This window comes from Gopherus evgoodei, chromosome 20, assembly GCF_007399415.2.
Source record: "Gopherus evgoodei ecotype Sinaloan lineage chromosome 20, rGopEvg1_v1.p, whole genome shotgun sequence".
NCBI lineage: Eukaryota > Metazoa > Chordata > Testudines > Testudinidae > Gopherus > Gopherus evgoodei.
In genome coordinates, this window is record NC_044341.1 from 5,121,524 (window position 1) to 5,143,695 (window position 22,172).

The window sequence follows — 22,172 nt, forward strand, 5'->3', positions numbered from 1 at the left end:
CTAGCAAATTCCAAGCCATACCAAACTCATGCTTTACCACACTTATGCATGTCAGCCACGGTAAGTCATAGTAATTTGGCACCATCCCAACAGTATACAGAAGAATCTTTGTATTGATGAAGGCTGCCTGCTCACTATTATAGCCTGGCTGAGCAGCAGTGGTCATTATCGGAAGAGTGAGGGTTAAAGAAGACAAAAAATGTTGGCTCCTTGTCTAACTGCACAGCCTAGTGGTCATGCTCTCCATCGCCATGGGTAAAGTGAGACCTCCAGGCCTGGTCTCTTCCTAGTCGGCATGGCTAATGTCTCTTTATTGCATCCAGCTTCTGCTCAGGCATGAAATGATGGAATAAAAACAAAGTTCTTTATAGCTTCTGAGAATAGAAGTATTTTACCACGGTCTGTCTGAGCATCAAGGCCCTTTACAAACAGATGGCTGATTATGCCTCACAGCACACACATACCTTCCCTGCGAGAGGCAACTAAATTGCATTATCCCATTTTACAGTTAAGAGAATAAAGTTGCAGTGAGGGGCAGTGAGGTGGCCAAGGTCATGCGGTAAGCCTGTGGCGGAGCCAGGTAAAGAACCCTAGAGTTCTGTCTCCTCATCCTGTGCTTTTACCACTAGACAGTGCTCCCCTCTAGAGAAGAAGAGATGCTTTACCTCCTGTGTCCCAGTGCAACTATCCCCAATAGAAGCACTTCAGACTCTTTGTTCTCTGCCTACCTGAGCCGCTGTCTAATGTTCGCGGGAAGGAAACCACAAAGCTAATCTTGCTTCCAAAGAAGCCAGGGCAGGGCCTGGTAGGAGTGGGTTGAGTCTTCTTTCTTTCAAACAAAATTAAAACTGCACAATATAATTCTTAGGCAATTGTAATTGTTCACAGACCACACTGTTCACCAAAAAGCCCTGAGCTTTAATCAGCAATTTCTAAATGACAAAAGCACAGGAATAATCAAAACCCCTAATTATATTTCATTTTTAAAAAAGTCCCTATGAAGCAGAAGAAAAATATGCACAGCCTGACAGATCTGCAATCTTTACTGGAATTTTCATATATAAATGGCTATTTTAATTCTGCAGAGCATGGGAAAGAGAATGAAAAATGTCTTTGTTTTGTCTAATTGCATGTAGTGATTCTGCAGTAATCTACACATCTGGATAAAAAACCAGCTAGCACATGGCACTGTATATCACTGAGAGTAAGAGCACTAAGCTGTTAGATGCTAGACTGACGGGTGCCTGAGAGATACCGTGGATAGATGATGTGCATCCAAACTATATTAAGGGAATGGATCCCTTACTTTACAGGCTGCACGTGCAGTTACATGCTCTGGTTTGCAAAGTTCCTTGCATTTTGTCTCCAGTTCGGCAAAGCATGTATGCAGCTACTTAAATAAAAGCTCTGCCTATGTGCCTGATTTGGTACCAGTAAATACTTGCACAATCACTATCTCCCCTCCTCCACCATGCTGTGCTTGTGCCAGTAATTTAGAGATGGGCCTAGACCAAAATCTGGGATCTGAATATCCCCAGTGTGTGAGAATGTGTTTGAAATCCAGGCATGGATCTGGATCCAAATCTTGCAATGACCCCCATGTGTTATAATGGGCTGAAGCGGAATCCCAGATCAGAAAAGGCTGGTTTTGAAACTGGGATCTGCCTGTTGTTTGGAAAAGCATAGTTGCTTAGGGAGGGTTTCAGAGACACGTTTTTAATATCATCCATAATTTTATGTCCAGGCTTACTTGTAAAGACACACTATAGGACTTGGGGGAAATCGTCAACAGTGTCCAAGTGATTTAGGAGCCTAACTCCTATTGACTTTCATTGGGGTTTTTCTAAGTGCCTAAGCCACTTTTAAAATTGGGATTTAGGCACTTGCATCACTTAGAGACTTTTGAAATTTTTTCCCTGAGTGTGTAACTCTGTGACTACGGTTTGTGGTGCCTTCAGCGGAATTTCTGTGCAAAATTGGAGGCCCAGTTGGGGGCCTATAAAAAAATGAACTGTAATGTCAGCAACACCACAGCATTTCCAGAGGTTGCGTGTAATAAACGCTCTTCATCTGAAGATCTAAAAGCACTTTACAAATAGTAAAATAAGGCTCACAAAATCCTTGTGATGTGTTATTCCCCCATTTTAAAGATGGGAAAACTGAGTGGTAGAGCAGCCAAGTGATGTTCCCAACGACACCCAGTGAGTGAAAGTTTATCTTCACTGCAGAGTTAGCCCAGGTGACTGGCATCTGAGTTAGCTAGTCCAGGTGTGAGCAGCCATGCTGCAAAGCCTGTACCCAAGTTACTGGGTCCTCTGGTGCTGTCCTTCCTCATGTGTGTTGCTAGGGCTCCTGACGGCATATCCCGTGGTTCTTTGCATGCTGCAGTAAGCTGAGCTGCTCTCTGACTCTTTTTGAGTGAATTGTCGGAGATCTTGTCTGTCCTTCTGGGCATATGGGGGGAATTGTGGGAAGGCACTGGAGGACTATCAGCACTTGAGTGATTTAGCCACTGCAAAGTGGGTAGTTTCTACCCGAGTGAAAGCAGAACCTGAACTCTAACCCACGCCCCCAACTTTGCTAGCTTGAAAGTACTATTAAACTCAAGTGAGAGGTTTTTATGTGCAGACAGCAGGGGGGACAGGGACAACACCTGGGTAGGATCCCAGGCTGATTCTATAGGGAAGACAGCCCCTGAGTGGCACAGCTGTTAATAATAGGACTCAGTAGTCTTGACTCCCAGTTACCTGCTGTAACTGATAGGGCTGGCACCACGTACTATTTACCTGCTGGATGAGCATCTAAAACAGTCAAATCAACACGCTAAATGTCCTTGCAATGTTATTTTGCAGAAAATCCCAGGGAGTCTTGCTTTGATCCTGGGTCAGTTAAGAATGGCACCCGAGTGGGCACAGACCTGAAACTGGGATCGACAATTACCTACTACTGCGATGGTGGCTATGAAATCGAAGGAGTATCCACCCTGACATGCATAATGGGAGGGGATGGGAAACCCACGTGGAACCAACCTCGGCCAACATGCACAGGTAAGGCTGGTGAGGTGAGCGAGGAGCTGGCTCCGAAATGTCCATGCCTGCTGCCGAGCCTTTTTGTGGCACAAACCATTCAGATGCACGGGTGTCCCTTTTATAGCAAGTTCGTCGGGTGTTGGGGGGAGCTTTGTTTTTACTCCTGTAAAAAATATTGAATGAAAAATGAAAGCCCTCACTGTCTGAGGTCAGAAAGAAACTTACTCTGTATGCAAATTATGTCATAGATGTCCATTATGAGGGATCTTGTCCCTTCTTCAGAAGCATCTGACAAAGACGGTACTGGAATAAACCAGTTATCAGATCCAGCAGGACAAATTCTGCATTGCTAATACAGCATCTGATTTGGGAAGCCACTTAAGCCTGAGCTGAAATTCATTCTTATTTAGTAAGGTACCCAAGCACGTGCTTAATTGATTTCCTGAGCCAAGGTGGGAGCTGGTAAGAAAACAGGAAAATGTTTTTTCTCATAAGTTTTTCCTGTTTTTCATCAGAAAATTATGTTGATAAAATGTTTCTGACCAGCTCTATTTCTAACGGGAACTGGACAAGAGACTAATATGAGGTTGGAACACGGGTGTGGATTGGAGAAATCGATGGTTTGAAAGTGTTCTGATGGGGAGTGTTGTGTCGGTCCCTGAGCCTATCTCCTATTGCTGAGAAACAATGAAAAGATTAAGAACCCATCCCTCCAACTCCTGTGCTTTATAATCAGATAGATAGCACTGGAGATCACGCATATGGCTACATACTGTCCGTGACATCCTCCTAGTCCCTGGTATGGTGGTGGTAATTAAACATGAAGCAAGCATGAACTCGAATTAGAATAAGCGGTATTGTTCTTAATGAGAACTTGCAGGAGTCCTGCTCCACCTGAAATGTAGAGCTGATCACAGACTTGGGCAACCGGTCCCTGCTCAGAATTATAAGCACATGGCTGGATGTATTTTGAAGCAGTGGAGAAAATGGGTAATGCTTGAAGCTAAGGCTCGAATGACAGTTGCTCCAGTGATTTCTTCCAATGATTTCTTCCTGACTTTGTCTTTCAGCACCGTGTGGTGGTCAGTACACTGGATCAGATGGAGTAGTTCTGTCTCCAAATTATCCTCGGAATTACACCAGTGGACAAATCTGCCTCTATTTTGTCATCGTGCCGAAGGACTACGGTATATGCCGTGCAGTCAGTGGGCTAGATTCTCAGCTGGTATAAATCAGCATTGCTCTGTTGAAGCCACTGGAGATGAGTCAGTTTATACCAGCTGAAAATGTCCCTCACAGTCTATTTTCTACAACTGAGTGTGAGTGTATTATTACTGGGGAGGAGGAGGAATGGGAAATACAGCAAAAGTGACACTATTGACTGTAAATTAAATTTCATGTACAGAGGTGTTGGAAAAATTTTAATTTAAAAATTACACAAAAATGGCAAAAAAGAAATTGACAAAGGTTTTGTTACTGGTTTGGGGGGGGGGGGAAGTGAAAATTTAGTTTTACAGCGATTATGTTTTGCAATGGAGCAGTGACAGCAGTCTTCTCCTTCAGAAGATGTCTGAGAGTGCAAATGTATTCAGCCCAAATATATGCTAAATTTTGTGCTAAAATTGTGTGTGTATGTGAAAGAGAGAGAGGTATGAGTAAAAATCAATCTGGTGGCCCTTTAAAAATCTTTCAGAAAATAAGTGTTTGTTGAATGGATATTTAGAAGGTAAATATAGAACTGTTAGAACAACTGTTAGAACTGATCTTTGCAATTCAGCCACTGTCAAGTGAAATACTATCACAGGCAGTAGATAGAAATGTTGCCCCAGCAAGAATGATAATGCTCTCTGCCATTCTAATATGCACAATGAGGAGGTGCAGCTACTTGTACCATATTTAGACTGTCGGATGAGAAAAGCTCTCTCTCGTGTGCAAAGCTCCCTTTGAGATGTTATTTTTCCTGTAGACTTGTCGTGACCTTCATTTTGCTAAAGCTACTGCATGGAATATTGGAATCTGAGATTAGAGCAGAACTCTGTCTAGTGGGCGGGGGGAAGAGTTGGTGATTATTCTGCGATATCGACAGCGCTGTGCCCTGATTCAGCAAAACAAGCTGGGCTGAATAGGTGTGGGAGCATTCACGTGCTTAAGTACTTTGCTGAATCAGGGCCTAAATGCGCACCAGAGCCAGATTAAATCCATGCACCAACATTTTAGTTATAGACTCTGATGTTGCTTAATTTTGTACGGTGCCTGGATACCAGCATGATATGTACCTTGGAAACCCTTGAGACAGCTAGATGGATGGGTATTAATGTTGTTTAACATATTTTCTCTTTTTCAAAGTGAACTTAGGGCTCATGAAACTTGCTGCACTGACAGCTCTGTAGAGTGAAGCCCTGTAAATTTTATTCCACAAGACAAGCTTCTGTAGGCTGCCGTATTCTATTGATCTACAATGGAATCAGTCCCCATAGCCCTTGACACAGCAAGGTTGGATAAGGACACCCAGTTCTATCTGGGACTGAATTAGGGCTGCCAATTTCTTCCCCTCAGTAGCTCGCACACAGCAATGACCTTCAGTCTTTATTGACTTGAGGCGGATTTGGACCCATGATCAAGCTGTGAAATACACCATAGGTCGCTACCATTCCACAGCGCCATCCAGCCCCGTTAAGGTGCTACTGTTGGTACTTTTGCTGAGCCATATGCTTGAATCAGTAAAGTATCTAAGCAAAATGTCTTGATGAGCGTCCTGACTTCCTATCTGCAGTATGATGACTGCAAAGTTAGTTTCTTTCCCCCACACACCGTGTTTCAATAGCTTAATTAAAAGTGAGTGGGGAAACCGCTAGTAGCAAATTCTGCAGGAATCCTGTTTCCTTTCCTTTCCTGATTCTCCAGACTGCAGGTGTCAGGGGGCCAGTCCAGCCCCCTTGCAGTGTCCTAGCATGGAAGCCACGCTGTAAAACTGAATTTGAAAGTAACAAACGTTGCAGCTTGGTTGTTGATGAATTTCACAGTGAGGGACCTTACCTTTAGTGAATTTGTAGCTGGGCGTTTGCAACTTACAGATACACAGCTCGGGGGAGGGGGGAAGGAATAGAGCCTTGGGTTCTTGAGATAAATACTGTTGTTGTATTTTGAAAAATTTACAAAAATTACCCAAATCTGCACACACCAACTTGAAAATGGCCTGATCATCTCATTATCCTTTTCCCATGGGTGAGATGGGGGGTCATCTGGGTGCATTTAGAAAATAAGCAGTAAAATGGAGAACACAGAGTGACTTCCTCATTGGCAGTCTCAGCAGAGGTGCCTAGAACTGACTGGAAATTCAAGTATCTTTTCATCACCAGGAGGTGTCCTTCCAAAGCAGATGGGGTTGGGGCTGGAATTGGGCAGGGATGGTGTCCCTAGCCTCTGTTTGCCAGAACCTGAGGTTGGGTGACAGGGGATGGCTCACTTGATAATTGCTTGTTCTGTTCATTCTTTCTGAAACACCTGGCATTGGCCACTGTCAGCAGACAGGATACTGGGCTAGATGAATCGTTGGTCTGACTCAGTCTGGCCATTTTTATGTTATGTTCTCAATTAAGGGCTCAATTTTTTAATTTGAAAAAAACTCACTCTAAGCATTTTGGGGCAGGGACCAGCTTTTTGTTCTTTGTTTGTATGGTGCCTACCACCATGGAGTTCTGGTCCAAGGCTTCTCAGTGCTATCAGAATACAAATAATAAATAATAATTGATCGTTATCACTGGGTGAAATGATATACCCTGTGTTATGTAGCTGGCCAGGCTAGACTCGCCATAAGATCATCCCTTCTGGTCTATGAATCCTTGGTGAGCCAGCATTTTGGAAGCTTGCTGCTGCTCATGTTGTACCTGCTTTATGGATAAATAAGGGATTTCCGTCTGAGGGGCTGACAATCGAGCACTTGTCTCTGGGTTCTCAAGACAGGCTGGAGGTACCTGAAGCTGAAGCATCTCAGCGTTGCAGGCTGGCTTTAGCTGAATTGCAGTGTGTTCCCTGTCTCTTGCCCTTATTGGTTCCATTCTCTCCATTCACAGTGGTTTTTGGGCAGTTCGCCTTCTTCCAGACAGCGCTCAATGATGTCATAGAAGTTCACGATGGACCCAACCAACACTCCCGGCTCCTCAGCTCGCTCTCCGGCTCTCACACAGGTAAGGATCAGTCACCGGTGCTGGCAGAGACGTAACGCCCCGTAATGATCGATGGGGCCTTGCCTCTCAAAATGTCATCGCACTGACTGATCAGTGACAAGCAACGACCCTGGGCTATGGCGAATATGGCAGCACTGCTAGCCGGTGGGGATAAGTTGGGCAAGGCCAGTGAGTATGTCTATGCTGCAGCTGGGAGTGATTCTTCCAGCTCAGGTACACAGACTCATGCCAGCTTGACCGTGAACCTGGCCTGGAGGCTCAGTTCCAGCTGCAGTGTCAGGGCCAGCTCCAGGCACCAGCTTAGCAAGCAGGTGCTTGGGGTGCCAAATCAAAGGGGCGGCACTCCGTCCGGTATCGAGGCGGCACATCCGGGTCTTCGGCGGAAATTTGGCGGCGGGTCCCTCATTTCCTCTCTTCCTCTTTGAGCTGCTGCTGAATTGCCGCCGAAGACGAAGAGAGGGAGGACCCGCTGCCAAACTGCCACAGAAGAAGTGGCGCGGTTGAGCTGCTGCCGAAGTGCCACCACTTGTCTCTTTTTTTTTTTTTTTTTTGCCGCTTGGAGCAGCAGAAAAGCTGGAGTTGGCCCTGGCAGTGGAGAAGTGCCAAATGTGGCATGCTGATAAATGGTTATTTAGGAACAGAGAGGGATTAATTCCCTCTGTTACGCACTGTGTACTCCTGTGCGGTGGCATACAGGGGCTGTGAAAGCCCTTTAGCCAGCCAGGGGAGAATTCCTCCTGTGCAGGCATTGTGTGAATGAGGCATAGGCTGCCCTGTGCTCGGCCCCTTACAAGCCCTTTCAAAACAGGGGGTTGCAATATCAAGGGAGAAAGAGGCCATCATGCAGACCACGATGGTAGATTCTGAGCAGTTCCAGATTGCTGAGCTCTTCATGGGCAGCTCCGGCATGGCTGCTGTAACTGAGACCATCTTCTTGGTTTCCTGAAGTGATGCTGGAGGCCTATTCAGTTCTCAGCCAACACAAAATCACATTTCCCTGCAGAAAGTGATTGCAGTGTCTCTCCCCTCATAGCTGATGTTATCTTCCAACTGAACATTGCCTTCCTTTCATTTTCAGGACCCACCCATTCCTTGTTTGGCTTTAGCTTCCCAATGCTGTACTTAAGGAACTTGTTTCCTTGTCGTGTGTGTGGTGTGAGATCCCCATTAGTGGGTGATATACGTCTAGGCCAAGACTGACCATTGATATTTGGTGTTTCATTTTGGGGAAGCCCAGCCTGAGACACCTTAGAGGGGGCTGATTTTCAAAACACACTGAGAACTTGTCCTCATTGCCGATCACTTCTGAAAATCGTCACCAGGGACTAGACTTCTCAGGACAGTGTTTTTGTAAGGTGTGCACCCTACCTTTTTTTTCCCTTCAAAATTTGAGTTTGGTTCTTTAAAAAAAGGAAATTAATTTTTTTTTAAAAATTGCAGCCACAATTGCATTTTTTCTTCCTGAAAAAAAAAGCCCACCATAGGCAACCCCCAGCTGTGCAGAGTCATGTGCTTCTACAAATAGATTCTCACTGATCCCTGGGTACAATTAAAAATTGCTCTGTGTGTAAGGAAGACTCCTCCATGTCAGCTTCAGAAAAACCTATACCATAGAAGTTTCCCATGTTGAGAAGGTCTTAGCAGAAAGGCCTCAGTAAACCAGTTTCTTGGATGATGCTGTAATATGTGTACGCCTGTCGTCTGTTTCCCTTTCTCCCTGTCTAGGTGAATCATTGCCCTTAGCCACCACCAATCAAATCCTCATTAAGTTCAGTGCCAAGGGTCAAGCAACTGCCAAAGGATTTCATTTTGTCTACCAAGGTAGGTGCAGTTGTGGTCCAGAGATACGTCCATGGTGAGTAAATGTCTCATTGACATTGACAAGCACTTTTTTTTTTTCCAGATAGGTGGTTCAGATTTGAACCTGATCTTGCAAAGTCCTGAGCATCTTTGATCGGCTCTTGTTTCAGTGGATTTGAGGGCAGGAGATTAGTGGAGTCAGGCACACAGGTGCAATTGTTTTGGTAGCTTGGAGAGAGGCCAAGCACATGATGGGTTGTCTGTCTAATGCAAAAATGATTCGTCCCATTCACCCTATTGAGCCGCAGTTCAGATTCATAGGAATCTCTGTTCTCGTCAGAGCAGAACGTGCTGGCAAGTGGACCCTTTTTTTTCAAAAATACAGATGGGCATCAAAGTCAGTTCTTGCTTCCCCATTTCCTCGTGGTTGTGTATGCGTAGGTGGGGATGCCTGTCTGAGATCTATTAGAGGGAGGGTGTGCAAGGCATCCTGGGTAAAACAAAACACACAGTGCATGGACATTCATCTCTCTGGACCGAATTAAAATCAACAAAAGCACGTCACTAATGTGCTTGTAATCTTTGTTTTTCCCGCTCTTCCCAGCAATTCCCGCCTGAAGTGCTAATAAATCTCAGAGCCACTGAGAGATGAAAATTCATTGATATCCTATTCAGGAATAATTGGTGTTTTGACTTCTTTATTCCCACTGGGAGAAATTGCCCACTCACACAAAGGTCTGACAGTCAGTCTCTCACCCCTTCGCCCTCTCCAAAGCTCAGCTGTATCCCCTACCATACAGCTCACAGGAGCATCATCCGCTAAGTGGCAGGAGCTCAGGCACTTACAGAAATAAGGGTAGTCCCTGGGCCCAGCTGTCTTTTTTCTCCCTCACTCGTGTTGACAAGAATTGTTTTAAAATGTTACAATAACACATTCCATTGTTACAATCCATTACAATGAGGAGACTCCTAGTAGCCTGAAAGAACCAAGTCAGTTTCCTCTCGGTTCCAATCCCAGCTTCACTGCTAGCTCAATGTGGCTATGAACAGGTCACTTAGGGCGGAATTTGCCAGGGAGCCTAATCAAGTTAGGTGCCCTGTTCGCTTGAACGCTTTGAAAAACTCAGCCTATAACCTCTTTGTGCCTTGGTTTTCCCATTTCTAAAACAGAGGTAACAATACTGCCCTGCCTCGCAGGGGTGTTGTGAGGGGAAACACATCAGCACAAGAACACCTGAGATGGTGCAACAAAGAGGTTAAAGTATTCACATGTGGATGTGACGGCACTTTTCATCATCAGTTGCACCCTCTATAGCCCGTTTCTTCTGTTGTTTGTATGGGTCTTTCACACAGGAGAGAAAAACCACCTTGAATTAATAGGAAAAGATGATTGCAAACCCCCCAAAATTTTTCAGGGGGGCCCAGGAGCCAGTGTTGTACCAGGAATTACTTTAAATTCACTTTTAAAAAAAGTCCAAATCTTTAGCTGGTGGTGTCCGTACATCACTGCGAACATGTTAAGTGATAATCAAAAATGATTGTGTGCAAGGACTCGTGATTTGTGTGAACTGAATAATTCTTTCTATGTGTCTCTAATAATAATGATAATACCAAGCTCTTTTATGTAGCAGTTTTCATCAGTAGATCTCAAAGCACTTCACAACCATTCCTATATTTTATTCTCACAACACTCCTGTGAGCTCGGGCAGTGCTGTGATCCCCATTTCACAGTTGGGGTACTGAAGCACTGAGAAACTAAGGGACTCTCCCAAGGTCACACAGGAAGTCTGTGGCAGCATAGAGAAGTGAACGTGGGTCTCCCAAGCATGTCAGCACAAAGAGCCATTAGATTTGCCTGCAGACACACAGGTGGGTGAATGCAGAAACCATCAGAGCACGGTAGGGATTTGCAGTGGGGATACTTCCACTCAGGCTAGACTAATCCATCCAGATGCTCAGATCTGAGTGCCAAGCACTTGGGTTACCTGTGCAGCGAAGACGTAGCCAAAAAGACAGCCTCTGCCCTAAACAGCCTAGAGCCTAACTGTGCATACTCAGTATGTACCCTTTAAAGTCAGAACGTATAATCCTGGGGCAAAATCTTTGCCTGATGTTCAGCCTACCATATATTCTTGTTTTGCAACCCTGTCTTGATCTAACTGTCATGCTGTCTGGAATGGCTCACAAGCAAGAATACCCCTCGGGCAGACTGTTAAGAGGTAAGACAGAAGCCCCAAACTGGTTGTGAGTTCTGTAATTCGATTTCACCAACCAAGTAACAAGTGGTAAATTCCTCAGGTCCTGTACAGCCTTAACATGGAGTCATGAACAGTCCTCTTGGGCATTCCGATCTATCTTGCCACCCAGGCAAGCTTGACTCTGTGACAGATGGTCATTTTACCCAAAGAGAGAAAATATTGGGGTTACTCCCAGTCCCAAAGGAGCAGTCACTTACCCCAGGTCAATTTGCACCTTTGATCTCACATGAAGGACAACGCTTATAGCCAATCTTGTAACTAACTAAAGATTTATTAAGTAGGAAAAAGATATGAGTTATTTAAGAGGTTAAAACAGATAAATGTGCACACGCAAATGAGTTGCTGTCAGGTTTCAGATGGTGAAAGAGCTGCTGAAATATGCCAGTTCTATATGTCCATTAGGGCTAACCCAGGTTAATCCTGGGGATCTCTTGCTTATGTTTAGAAATCTTTGTCTATCAGAGTCCAAACATCATAAAAACACCCTAATTCCTTCTGGTCCGGGAGTCCAAGCTGATGAGATGAGCACTTCTGCACCTAACCTCTTCATGGGTGGCGTAGGGGAGAAATTGACAAAGTTTCTGTTCCACAGTGGCCCATTTGGATTCAGTAGTCCTTCCTAATGGCCAGGTGATAACAACTTCTGTAGAAATCCAACATTTTGCATTAGGTGAAGCTTTCCCCCACCTCCTGTTTGGTGAATTACATAGTTTCAGAACAAACATTTTAGTTATAGAGTGAACACTTGAGAATTACCTTATAGCATGGGATACAGATATTATAAGTAGGACTAATACAAGGAGTATACTACAGGCATGCCATAAAGTCTAAACACATTCTTATAACACTAATATCTGTTTTAACTGTACTAATCCACAGGCGAACCAAACTGTTTTCCAGCTAAGCATTAGTCTGTGTTCAGAGAGCCCCAGGGCCTTGGCATCTTCTAGCTTCTGGTCTACTAATATCACACTAACAGTTTCTCCCTCTGTGTTCAAAGCGGTTCCTCGCACCAGTGCTACACAATGCAGCTCCGTGCCGGAGCCCCGCTACGGGAGGAGGATTGGCAGTGATTTCGCTGTCGGGGCCATTGTCCGATTCGAGTGCAGTGCCGGATATGCTCTCCAGGGCTCCCGGAGTATTGAATGCCTGACCATGCTGGGAGCATTAGCTCAGTGGAATGTCTCCGTGCCTACCTGTCTTGGTTTGTAAACCTGGTTCTGTGGGGGATTAAAGGGAAAGCAAGTTTCTCTGCATGCCTAGCTCTTTGTATTCCTTGTGGGAAAGCCCTATAGAAAGTCATGGAAAACCATCCCCTTTTTCTAGGGTTTTTTTAACGGAATATTGAATTCTATGGGATGATTACAATGATCTTTGAGAGGGTATCATTCTCTACTAAGGACTTTGCTCCTGCTTGCCAGATGTGCCAGGGTAGTGCCCAGCAACGCTGGCCTAAATGGGAGGGTATAAATGGCATTATGCTACCTTTCTTACCACCCTTCACAATGCTGATGGCTGAACCAGGCCAGGCTGTAAATTAGACCAGCCTGTAGGCTGCTCTAACTTACACCAAAAGATCATGGTTTCCACACTGATCTGGATTGCTGAAATGTGGTGTATTCCTTCCCCATCCCCGCCAACCCCCGATTTGGGGCCAAAATCAGGTTCCCGTTGTGCTGGGTGCGGTGCTGTCAGGAACAGAGGTGCAACGCAGATGGTTTTATTCACAGATCACTTTCTTAAGTAATCAACCAGTCTCAGGTACTTTTCTGCCCATACCCAGTGAAGTGTTGGCATTAAAGCTGAGCTCTTCCACATTCAAGTTCTCATTTGCTTTTGCTTTTTTTTCAGTGCCTTGTGGTGGAAACTTGACCGAGCGTAAAGGCACCATCCTTTCCCCTGGCTTCCCTGAGCCCTACCTGAACAGCCTCAATTGCGTGTGGAAGATAACCGTCCCTGAAGGAGCAGGAATACAGGTACCATATTAAACAGCTGTCACTGCAGTGTGATGTTGAGAGAAGGAACATACTGTATCTAGTGCACTTGTAGAGGTCAAGTACCATTAAGTTGCTGCTACTCAGAGGTAGGAGATCAGTGGAATGCGTAATTCTTTTCTGGAATCAGACATTCATTTTCACCGAGGCTGGCAAGGTGGGTGAGATTTCAGTGGGAGGATTACTACCTGGGGAAGCTGGCCGGCAGAACTACAGAGGAATAATTAAACCGCTATAGCTATGCTAGTATAACTCTCTGTGTAGATGCTCTATTCTGGAATAAAAGTGAGTCTTTGTTGAAATAGCTTATGTTGCCTGGAGCAGCCACATGGTGTGTAATGATGCAGGTTTAAGTCATATAAACCATATCAAAATAAATCATTTTTAGTCTGGTTTAGATTATCCGCACAGGGTCTGTACCAGCATAGCTATAGCAGTATAATTCTACCACTGTAGTTCTAGTAGTCAGTTTCTCCATGTAGTGAAGCCTTGTGTTTTGGTTTCTCTGGCACTTATCAGTCCTCCACAGAAACCCTGTCACAAACCTGAGGAGGCTGAGAATTAAATTCCTTCAAAACACATCACAGAGACCAGTCCTTCAGATAAAGTTCCCATCCTAACAGGAAGGTATGTAGCTACGTGTTATGCTGACATCAATTGATGCAGATAAGATGGATTCATTTAATAGGGTTCATTCATTGCACAAGTCTGATAATTGCTGGGCTTCTTTCTTCTTCTTTATACCATTTTATCTGCAGGGGTTTTGTTTATTAAATGCTCCTATTTTTTTTATCAGGCATTAGGTTAATAGAGTTTTTTTCCCCTCTCTCTGCAACAATCATAGCTGTTGGCACACACAGTAAATATATGTCTTACTTTTATTACCCTGTCCCTATGTGCTGCAAATCTGCATCTGACACGAAGCGATCAGGCTGCATTCTGATCTCTAGGACACCAGTGTAAATCTGAAATGATTCCATAGACTTCAGTGGAGTTACTTCAGATTTACAGTCATGTCACTGAGATTAGTATCTTGCCTGACCACGGCCTGTCACATCCGTGACAGTTTGTTAACAGGTGGAATGGAGGGGATAAGTGCTCTGTGGCTTCTAAAGAGGCTGTCACTACTCCCAGACTGGCAAATTCCTGCTCTTGTTTTGTATTTTAAGTCCAATTAACAGAATGTTTTGCAAAGGTGCAAAATGCATCTCAGATTCCTTCCCACTCATCTGAAATGTTAGCCATTAATACAATCAAATTGCAGGATGCTCCATTTAAACATGTAAACAGTCGATACATTTTGAAAAATGTTTGGGACTCTCATTCTCAAAAGGTGATAATTAATTCACTGATTTTTTTAAAGTGATATCAATAGATTCCACCACTTTTAATGCAAAGTGTCAGTGGGAATGTTCTCAGCACATGTAGGCAATCATTGTTTTTACATTCCTACACTGGGTATGGAAGGAAGTGAATAATAATGTAGGCTGGTAAGAAAAAACATGTCTTTCATTCATAAGTGCTCTCCTGGTGATTTCGTCTCCCCATCATTATGATGCATCTAATAAACTCTCCCACAAACCATAATGGGTAAAACTAGAAAAATCAATATGGGGAAAATCAGGAAATAATCCAAAAGCCCTTTTTTCCATTAAGGGTTTATCTACAGGGGAGCACTAAGGAAAGTTAAAGTGGATTAGTTAAACCTCACTAAACCCATGTGTCAATTATCAGAGGAGTAGCCGTGTTAGTCTGGATCTGTAAAAGCAGCAAAGAGTCCTGTGGCACCTTATAGACTAACAGACGTTTTGGAGCATGAGCTTTCGTGGGTGAATACCCACTTCATCAGATGCATGTAGTGGAAATTTCCCGGGGCAGGTATATATATGCAGGCAAGCTAGAGATAATGAGGTTAGTTCAATCAGGGAGGATGAGGCCCTGTTCTGGCAGTTGAAGTGTGAAAACCAAGGGAGGAGAAACTGGTTCTGTGCCCCATCCTCCCTGATTGAACTAACCTAGCTCATGCTCCAGAACGTCTGTCTATAAGGTGCCACAGGATTCTAAACCCATGTGGACGCTCTTATTCAAAATTAAAGTGGCCTTAGTTCAGTTTACTTTACTTCCAGAGTGAATTAAGATCATCTAAATTGAACAAAGCCAATTTAATTCTGAATACAAAATGTCCACTGGAGTTTAATTATAAATATATGGAGATGTACCTATCTCATAGAACTAGAAGGGACCCTGAAAGTTCATTGAGTCCAGCCCCCTGCCTTCACTAGCAGGACCAAGTACTAATTTTTTCCCAAGATCCCCAAGTGGCCCCCTCAAGGATTAAACTCAAAACACTGGGTTTAGCAGGCCAATGCTCAAACCAGTGAGCTATCCCTCCCCCTTTAACTAATCCACTTTAAATTCACCACTTTCCTTAATTTGGATTAATTATCCTGAGTGTCCCTGTGTAGACAAGCCCTAAAGGTGACCTGCAAAGAGGAAAAAAAAAAGTTTGGGTTTATGCACAAGAAACAAAAATCATCTTGCCTCTAAGTGAGCATCAAGTCAATCATTTCCAAAAGCTTTACCAGCACAGTTCAGCATCCAATACCATGGTGATGCGTAGGGCCCTACCCAATTCACGGTCCATTTTGGTCAATTTCATGGTCATACGATTTTTAAAATCATAAATTTCATGATTTCAGCTATTTAAATTTGAAATTTCACAGTGTTGTAATTGCAGGGGTCCTGACCAAAAAGGAGTTGTGGGAGGGTCCCAAGGTTATTGTAGGGGGGGTTGCAGTACTGCTACCCTTACTTTTGCGCTGCTTCTGACAGTGGCGCTGCCTTCAGAGCTGGGTGCCCAGCCAACAGCTGTTGCCTTCCGGCTGCCCAGCTCTGAAGTCAGCACAGAAGTAATGGTGGCAATACCAGGACCCCCCTGGTCTCCCCCATGGAATCTCTATAGTATAGGGTAAAAGCACACAAAAGACCAGATTTCATGGGGGGAGACCAGATTTCGTGGTCCGTGACGCATTTTCATGGCCGTGAATTTGGTGAGGCCCTAGTGATGAGTCATCAGCAAGGGACTGGCCCTTGGTCCTTCAGCATAGGCCTCTGCCACTTGCGCTAAAGAAATAACTCTGTTAGCCTGAAACGGCACTTTTATCCATGCCACTCTTCACAGGGGGCCACAGTGTGTTGCACTAATGGCATGAGTGGGGATATGGATGATGAATAGATCCGCAGCCCCTTCAGCTTTACCCCTGAAGACGCACATAGACCAAGGGGCAGAGATGTGAATCCAGATGACATGACCCCTTCTGCCGAGGAGGCTGATGTTGATTTCTGATTCTTTTTCTCTGCTGGAAGTTTCTCAGCTGAAGAAAAGTTTGCTGGAGCCATTGGGCTTTGACAGGTGGAACGTATCACCATGAAGTCTGCCTCCTGGAGCCGTCAAGAAAAGTGATGCACTAAAGGCAGAACAAGAGCGATCACTCTGTGTTTGACCCACATAGAAGCAAAGCCAGCATCTAGTTATGCTTATGCACCCCAAGGCACACTCTGCACTGAGGTGGACCATAGTGTAACCAGAGCCACTTAGCCCTGAGCACCTTATGTGCCCCATCCCCCCAATTACCTCCTTTTGTGTGTGAAATGTTCAGAGTTATTAGATACTAATTTAAGTATCAGTTTACCCCCGTTCTGTACAACAATTAAAGGTTAAACAACTGTGAATCAGAGGAGGAGGCGAAACAAAAGCTCTCTTAGCAGCAGTGAGTCAGAGGTTGGGGGGGTTTATGCAATCAATGCACCAGCTCGCACTTCTGCCATGAATTATTCATTCTGGGAACAAACCTTCCTGTGAATTAATTTCTATACATGGCAGAAAACAGATGCAGATCCCTCATGAATCCACATCAGTCTAGAATTAGAACCTTTAAAGTGTTTGTCTTGATAAACATAAATAAAGGAATTTTAAGACAGCAAATGAAACCCACTTTCCTTTGTAAAAATGTAAGTAATAATTGGGGTGCAATTATGCAGGCTGACAGGTATTGACTCTGTCAGTGTGATAGGTAATGGCTCCACAGGGGTCATTAGTATTCCAGCTAGATAGACTCGGTTTGTTTTAAAAAAAATAAGGCAGCAGAGTTATTTTATCATTCAGAGTAAATCAAGAAGGAAAACAGGTTAAAATGCCAGAAATAATGCTTTGATTTTTTTTTTTATTTTAACTTTGCATTAGCAGGCAAAAGGAAGTCAGGTATTGGAACTGGATTTGTAAATGCAGCATGTAGGCATTTTAGAGAAAATGGGGATATTTTTGTAGGATTTCCAGATAGGCGGGTGGGGGGGGTGTCTGGGAGTGGGTATGATTATATATAAATCAGGATTTGTCCTGTCTAAAAGTACCTGTAAGTGCTTAGTCTTCCAAATTGCCTCCAGCTGACTCAGTGCTTAAAAGAGTAATTCCATTGAATTTAACGGGACTTCTGCTGATCGTAAGCATTGGGATTGGTAAGAAGTATTTACATCATCCAAGCGAATAGCAGCAAGAGCCCTGGAAATGAGAGAGATTCTATCCAGCCAACTAAAATGCCAAAATGTGGGTACAAAATTCCATCAAGTTAGGCACCTAGGTAAATGATCTGATTTTTGTCAGGGGCTTATAGCAACCACAGCCCCCATAGATTTGAATGGCAATTGTGGGCACACAACTCAGCACTTCTGCAAATCCAGACCTCTTGTATAGGAGCCTAAATATGGGTTTAGGTGCCGGGGACTGTCTAAGAATGCTAAGAGTGTCCCACTGCCTTTGACTTTCAGTGGGAGGTGTGCCCCTAACTCTCTTAGGCTGCCTTGAAAATGCCAACCTAGAAGCACAGAGCAACTTGTTTCTCCAGCACATTGTCTTTCTTGTCCCTAGAAATACTATTAGAACCTGTCTGAAAAGGCATCAAGAGAAAAAAAAGTCTGCTGGTAATCACTGGAGGTGTTCTTGCTGAAGAATAGGAGCGATTTCAGAATGCAAATGCCATATCAGCAGCTGTAGAAATTTTATTTATTTAGTGATTTTTGAAGCGCTGCTCCTGGAGTCATGTGATTACATAAGAATCTCAGTTTTCATTTTTAAAGTAAATTTCCAGCACTTTTAGTTGTAGGGAAAAGTTTGTAAACAAGGCTAGAGTGCACCCAAAAGGCTCAGAAACTGAAGAAAAATATGAACTCACCATTAAAAATAATCATCATCTTATTATGAGTTTTCAAGCCATTCTTGTGATTTCTGATCACGGGACATTGGCATTACTGTACATGGGAGCATCTTCCTTCTGAAAACATCATGTTTTAGGGTGAAAACGTACTGAACTCTGAAGGAATTTTGCCAAACTGAAGCAAAAAACCAGATCCTCAGCTGGTGCAAATCAGCTTCTGAAGTCAAAGGAGCTGTGCCAGGTTGCACCAGCTGATGATCAGGCCCAGTATATGGACTGATGCTTTCCAGTTTTGCTGTAATCATTTCACTCAGCCCAACCAGTGACATTCTGAGACTGTAGTTCTGTTAACTTTAGTAATGCGTCATCATGGGCAGAGTGACCGTTCCTAGTGAGATCAAACCACGGGACACATTGTTGTCTTTATTAATGGCTCTGTGGTTGGTATTACTTTTGCCTATTAACAACATAGATACTGAGTGAATGATATTCTTTTCTTTGTTTAATGTTTCAGATTCAAGTGATCAGTTTTGTCACTGAGCAGAACTGGGATTCCCTGGAAGTGTTTGATGGAGGGGATAATACGGTCACCATGCTGGGAAGTTTCTCTGGTAGGTGGCTATTGAAAGTCCTGGTTGCAGTATTCAGCAAAGCACTTAAGCACAAATTTAATTTCCATTGACTTCAGCTGGACTGCAACACATGCTTGAAGATAAGCACATGTTTAAGTGCTTTGCAGGCTAAGTACGGATTTAAGCATGTCCTTAAATGGGACAGTGTGCTTTGCTGAACTGAGGCCTTGGGCTATGGTTGGCTTCAGAAGATGCCAACAGAGAACCTTAAACATGGCACTGGCTGGTCACCTTTGTAGTGTTGTTAGGTTGGTAACAGCAGTACCATGTCCTCTTAGGGAAAATGGAGGAAAGCGGTCTAGTAAGTAGAACCTGGGAGTCTGGACTCTGGCCTATTATGCTCCAGCAATGGGACTGACCTGTCACTTGGTGACCTGGAAAAGGTCAGTTAGTATTGCTGAATGTGTCCACACTAGAGAGTGTTGTACCCATTTTCCAGCAATGTTCCAGTGGTGCAGTAGCAACAGTGTAAACACTAGTGTAGGGCATAGTGTTTGTACCACCCTGCTTGTGAAAACCTGCTGTAAATCCTGTCTGCACTAGCACTCTCACCATTGCTAGCATTACTAAGCTGCACCATTGCCGGGTGCAAAACGTTGTGCTTTAGATAAGGCCTCTGTCTCTCATTTTTACTCATCTGTAAAATGGGTGCAATTCTATGGCACTTTCCCTAAACTGCTCTACCAACCCAGTGCTTGTACAGTGTAAAGTCCAGGATTGCCGCTGCCTTTGTTAACAATGAAAACAGGAAAAAGAGAACATCAAAACTAACTCAAGCTTTCTCTCTAGACTTGGTTGCCAATATGGTTTCTCCCTCAGTATCACTCAGCCATCACCCTGGATCCTCTCATCCCAGAGAATGAGATTACCTTACATCCAAATGGGTTAACAAATCACCTGCCTTACTGAGTCACCAGAACCCTTTTAACCCTTTCCCTGCAGAATCAACACCTGGGTGCAGTGTTTCTGGCAAAAACTTGCCATCAGTTATTCACAGCATTGTGAGATTTAATAGATTAACACTTTTCAATGCTTTGAGATCCTCGGATGAAAGGTTCTGGGTCAGATTCATAAAGAGTAGCGGTCACTGCATCCAGGACTGCCCTTAGCACACGTATCAGACAGAAACACTTGCACCTGCTAATGTAATAGCTAACAGACTGGGGACGGCGTAATGCTTCCCCAGCGACTCAAGCTCCTCTCCCATTCCTCCTCATCACCAAGTCAATCTCTCAATCCCCCCGTCCTGCTGCTCTCTGGCTGATAAGACTTTAGGTGATGAAATGTGTCTCTAGGCTTTGGAAACATCTTTTTCTGACCGTTCTTGGCTATTCCTCTGCTGGACCCATGAGAATCTGCTCAAACTGAGCAGGCTGGTAAATTAAAGGACTTTCTGTTCTCAGATTCTTCTCAGATTTATGCAGCAAATCTCGGAATGTAAAGGGGAGGAGAAAAAAACACTTTACAGTACCATACATCCCTCCTCTTTTCCCAGGTACGACGGTGCCTGCTTTGCTGAACAGCACTTCGAACCAGCTCTATCTGCATTTCTACTCGGATATCAGCGTGTCCGCCGCGGGATTTCACTTGGAATACAAAAGTAAGCACAGCTCCCAGATGGGTTCCTGTAACAGCACACCCTCTAGCTTTGATCCTGCAGGTCCTAGTATGAGGTTTAAGGCGGTGACCATTCAGTGCAAATGGAGGCTACGTAAGGTGGGGGAGGTTAAATGCTAGGTTTTGACCTGGTGCTCAAACACCATCCAGGCCTACTCTCTTGCGGTCAAGTGCACAGGTTGTAAAAGAGGTATTCATGTGGCATAGAATGGACGTGGCCAAGGAGATGTTTTCATACATGTGATCCTCGTGCTGCGGCTGATGCACTTAGCTGTGACATTCCCTGTGTAGCCTCGCCCCTGTTACAAGGCAGGAGTACGTTGGCAGCCTGCAGGTTAATACATCAGGGTCCCCTGCACTTCCTTGGCACTTTATACCTTGCACTTACACACGCTGTACTCAGCTGCTGTGCCGTGTCAGTCCCCCAGTGCATGAATGTGTGTGGCGAGCATACATGCACGGCTGTCCTCCAACCCAGACTTCCTCCCTGTGCCGGGATGCGGAGATCATTGCCGTGGGCACCGCTTTGTAATAGCACCTGGCCCTACGTGGAATGAAAGAATAGAAATGAACGTGGGCTTGCGACAGTGTCTGTCTTAACCCACCTCCAATCCCAATGAACTTTGTGAAGCAACAACTTAGATGCTGACAGTGCAGCGATGGTGCAGGTGAATATGGCAGGGGCATGCTTATTAATGACTTTCACAGCCTCAGACATCAGGCCTGGGAGGCTTATTAGCATGAACTGAATAGAAAACCCTGAGGAAGACCTTCCTGCCAAAGCAGCTGCTGCCCCAGGCAATTGAGGACTGTTCCATTGCTGTCTCCCAGTCTTTTATTGGAAAGATTCACGTGTTGGTGCATCCCCAATCGCCGTTAAAGGGTCTGACCACTAGGGATCTGGAGGTAACCCATCAACCAGACGTGACGTAGAGTCACTTCCCCTTCTTGGACCTCCACTCTAGGAGGATGTGGGAGCATCACATGGGTTTGGACAGGGAGCCTGGAGCCATCCATATGAAAGGGGACCTGGATCATGTGCATCTCTGCAGGACGCTGCGTCTGACTGGAGTGGAGGTGGGAGGGATTTTCATTAAAGAGAACTGGCAGGTTTTGAACCTGAAGCCAAGGGTTCATTCTTCCTGCTGCCTGTACTTTGATTCCTCATCTATAACCAGATCCGGCCACTCCAGAGATGCTCTCTTGGTAAAGCTACAGCAGACAGCCATGCAGAGGTGGCTGTAGGTATCTGAATGATAGCTGGAACAGAGTCCAGCAATGTACGGACTGTCGGTAGCGGAATGATTGCTGTTATGAAATTGAAGGTATCTGTAACAGCAGTGGAAGCAAGCAGGGTTTTGCATTTACAGTGTACGTCTACCACAACCAATCCAGGGCATTCTCCGCTCCCTGCATGCATGGAGGTTAATATTCAGAGACATTCT

The 22,172-nt window shown here is 44.6% G+C and overlaps 1 protein-coding gene across 1 annotated transcript in view; it reads left to right on the top strand.

Moving 5' to 3' along the window:
- The window catches only part of CSMD2 (CUB and Sushi multiple domains 2), a 531,569-nt gene that overhangs the window by 409,415 nt on the left and 99,982 nt on the right, over positions 1 to 22,172 (top strand). The window contains 8 exon segments of the mRNA XM_030539111.1: positions 2,853 to 3,047; positions 4,100 to 4,216; positions 7,103 to 7,216; positions 8,942 to 9,037; positions 12,275 to 12,478; positions 13,126 to 13,250; positions 18,993 to 19,089; positions 20,606 to 20,710. Of these exon segments, the coding sequence (XP_030394971.1) occupies positions 2,853 to 3,047; positions 4,100 to 4,216; positions 7,103 to 7,216; positions 8,942 to 9,037; positions 12,275 to 12,478; positions 13,126 to 13,250; positions 18,993 to 19,089; positions 20,606 to 20,710 (1,053 nt within the window).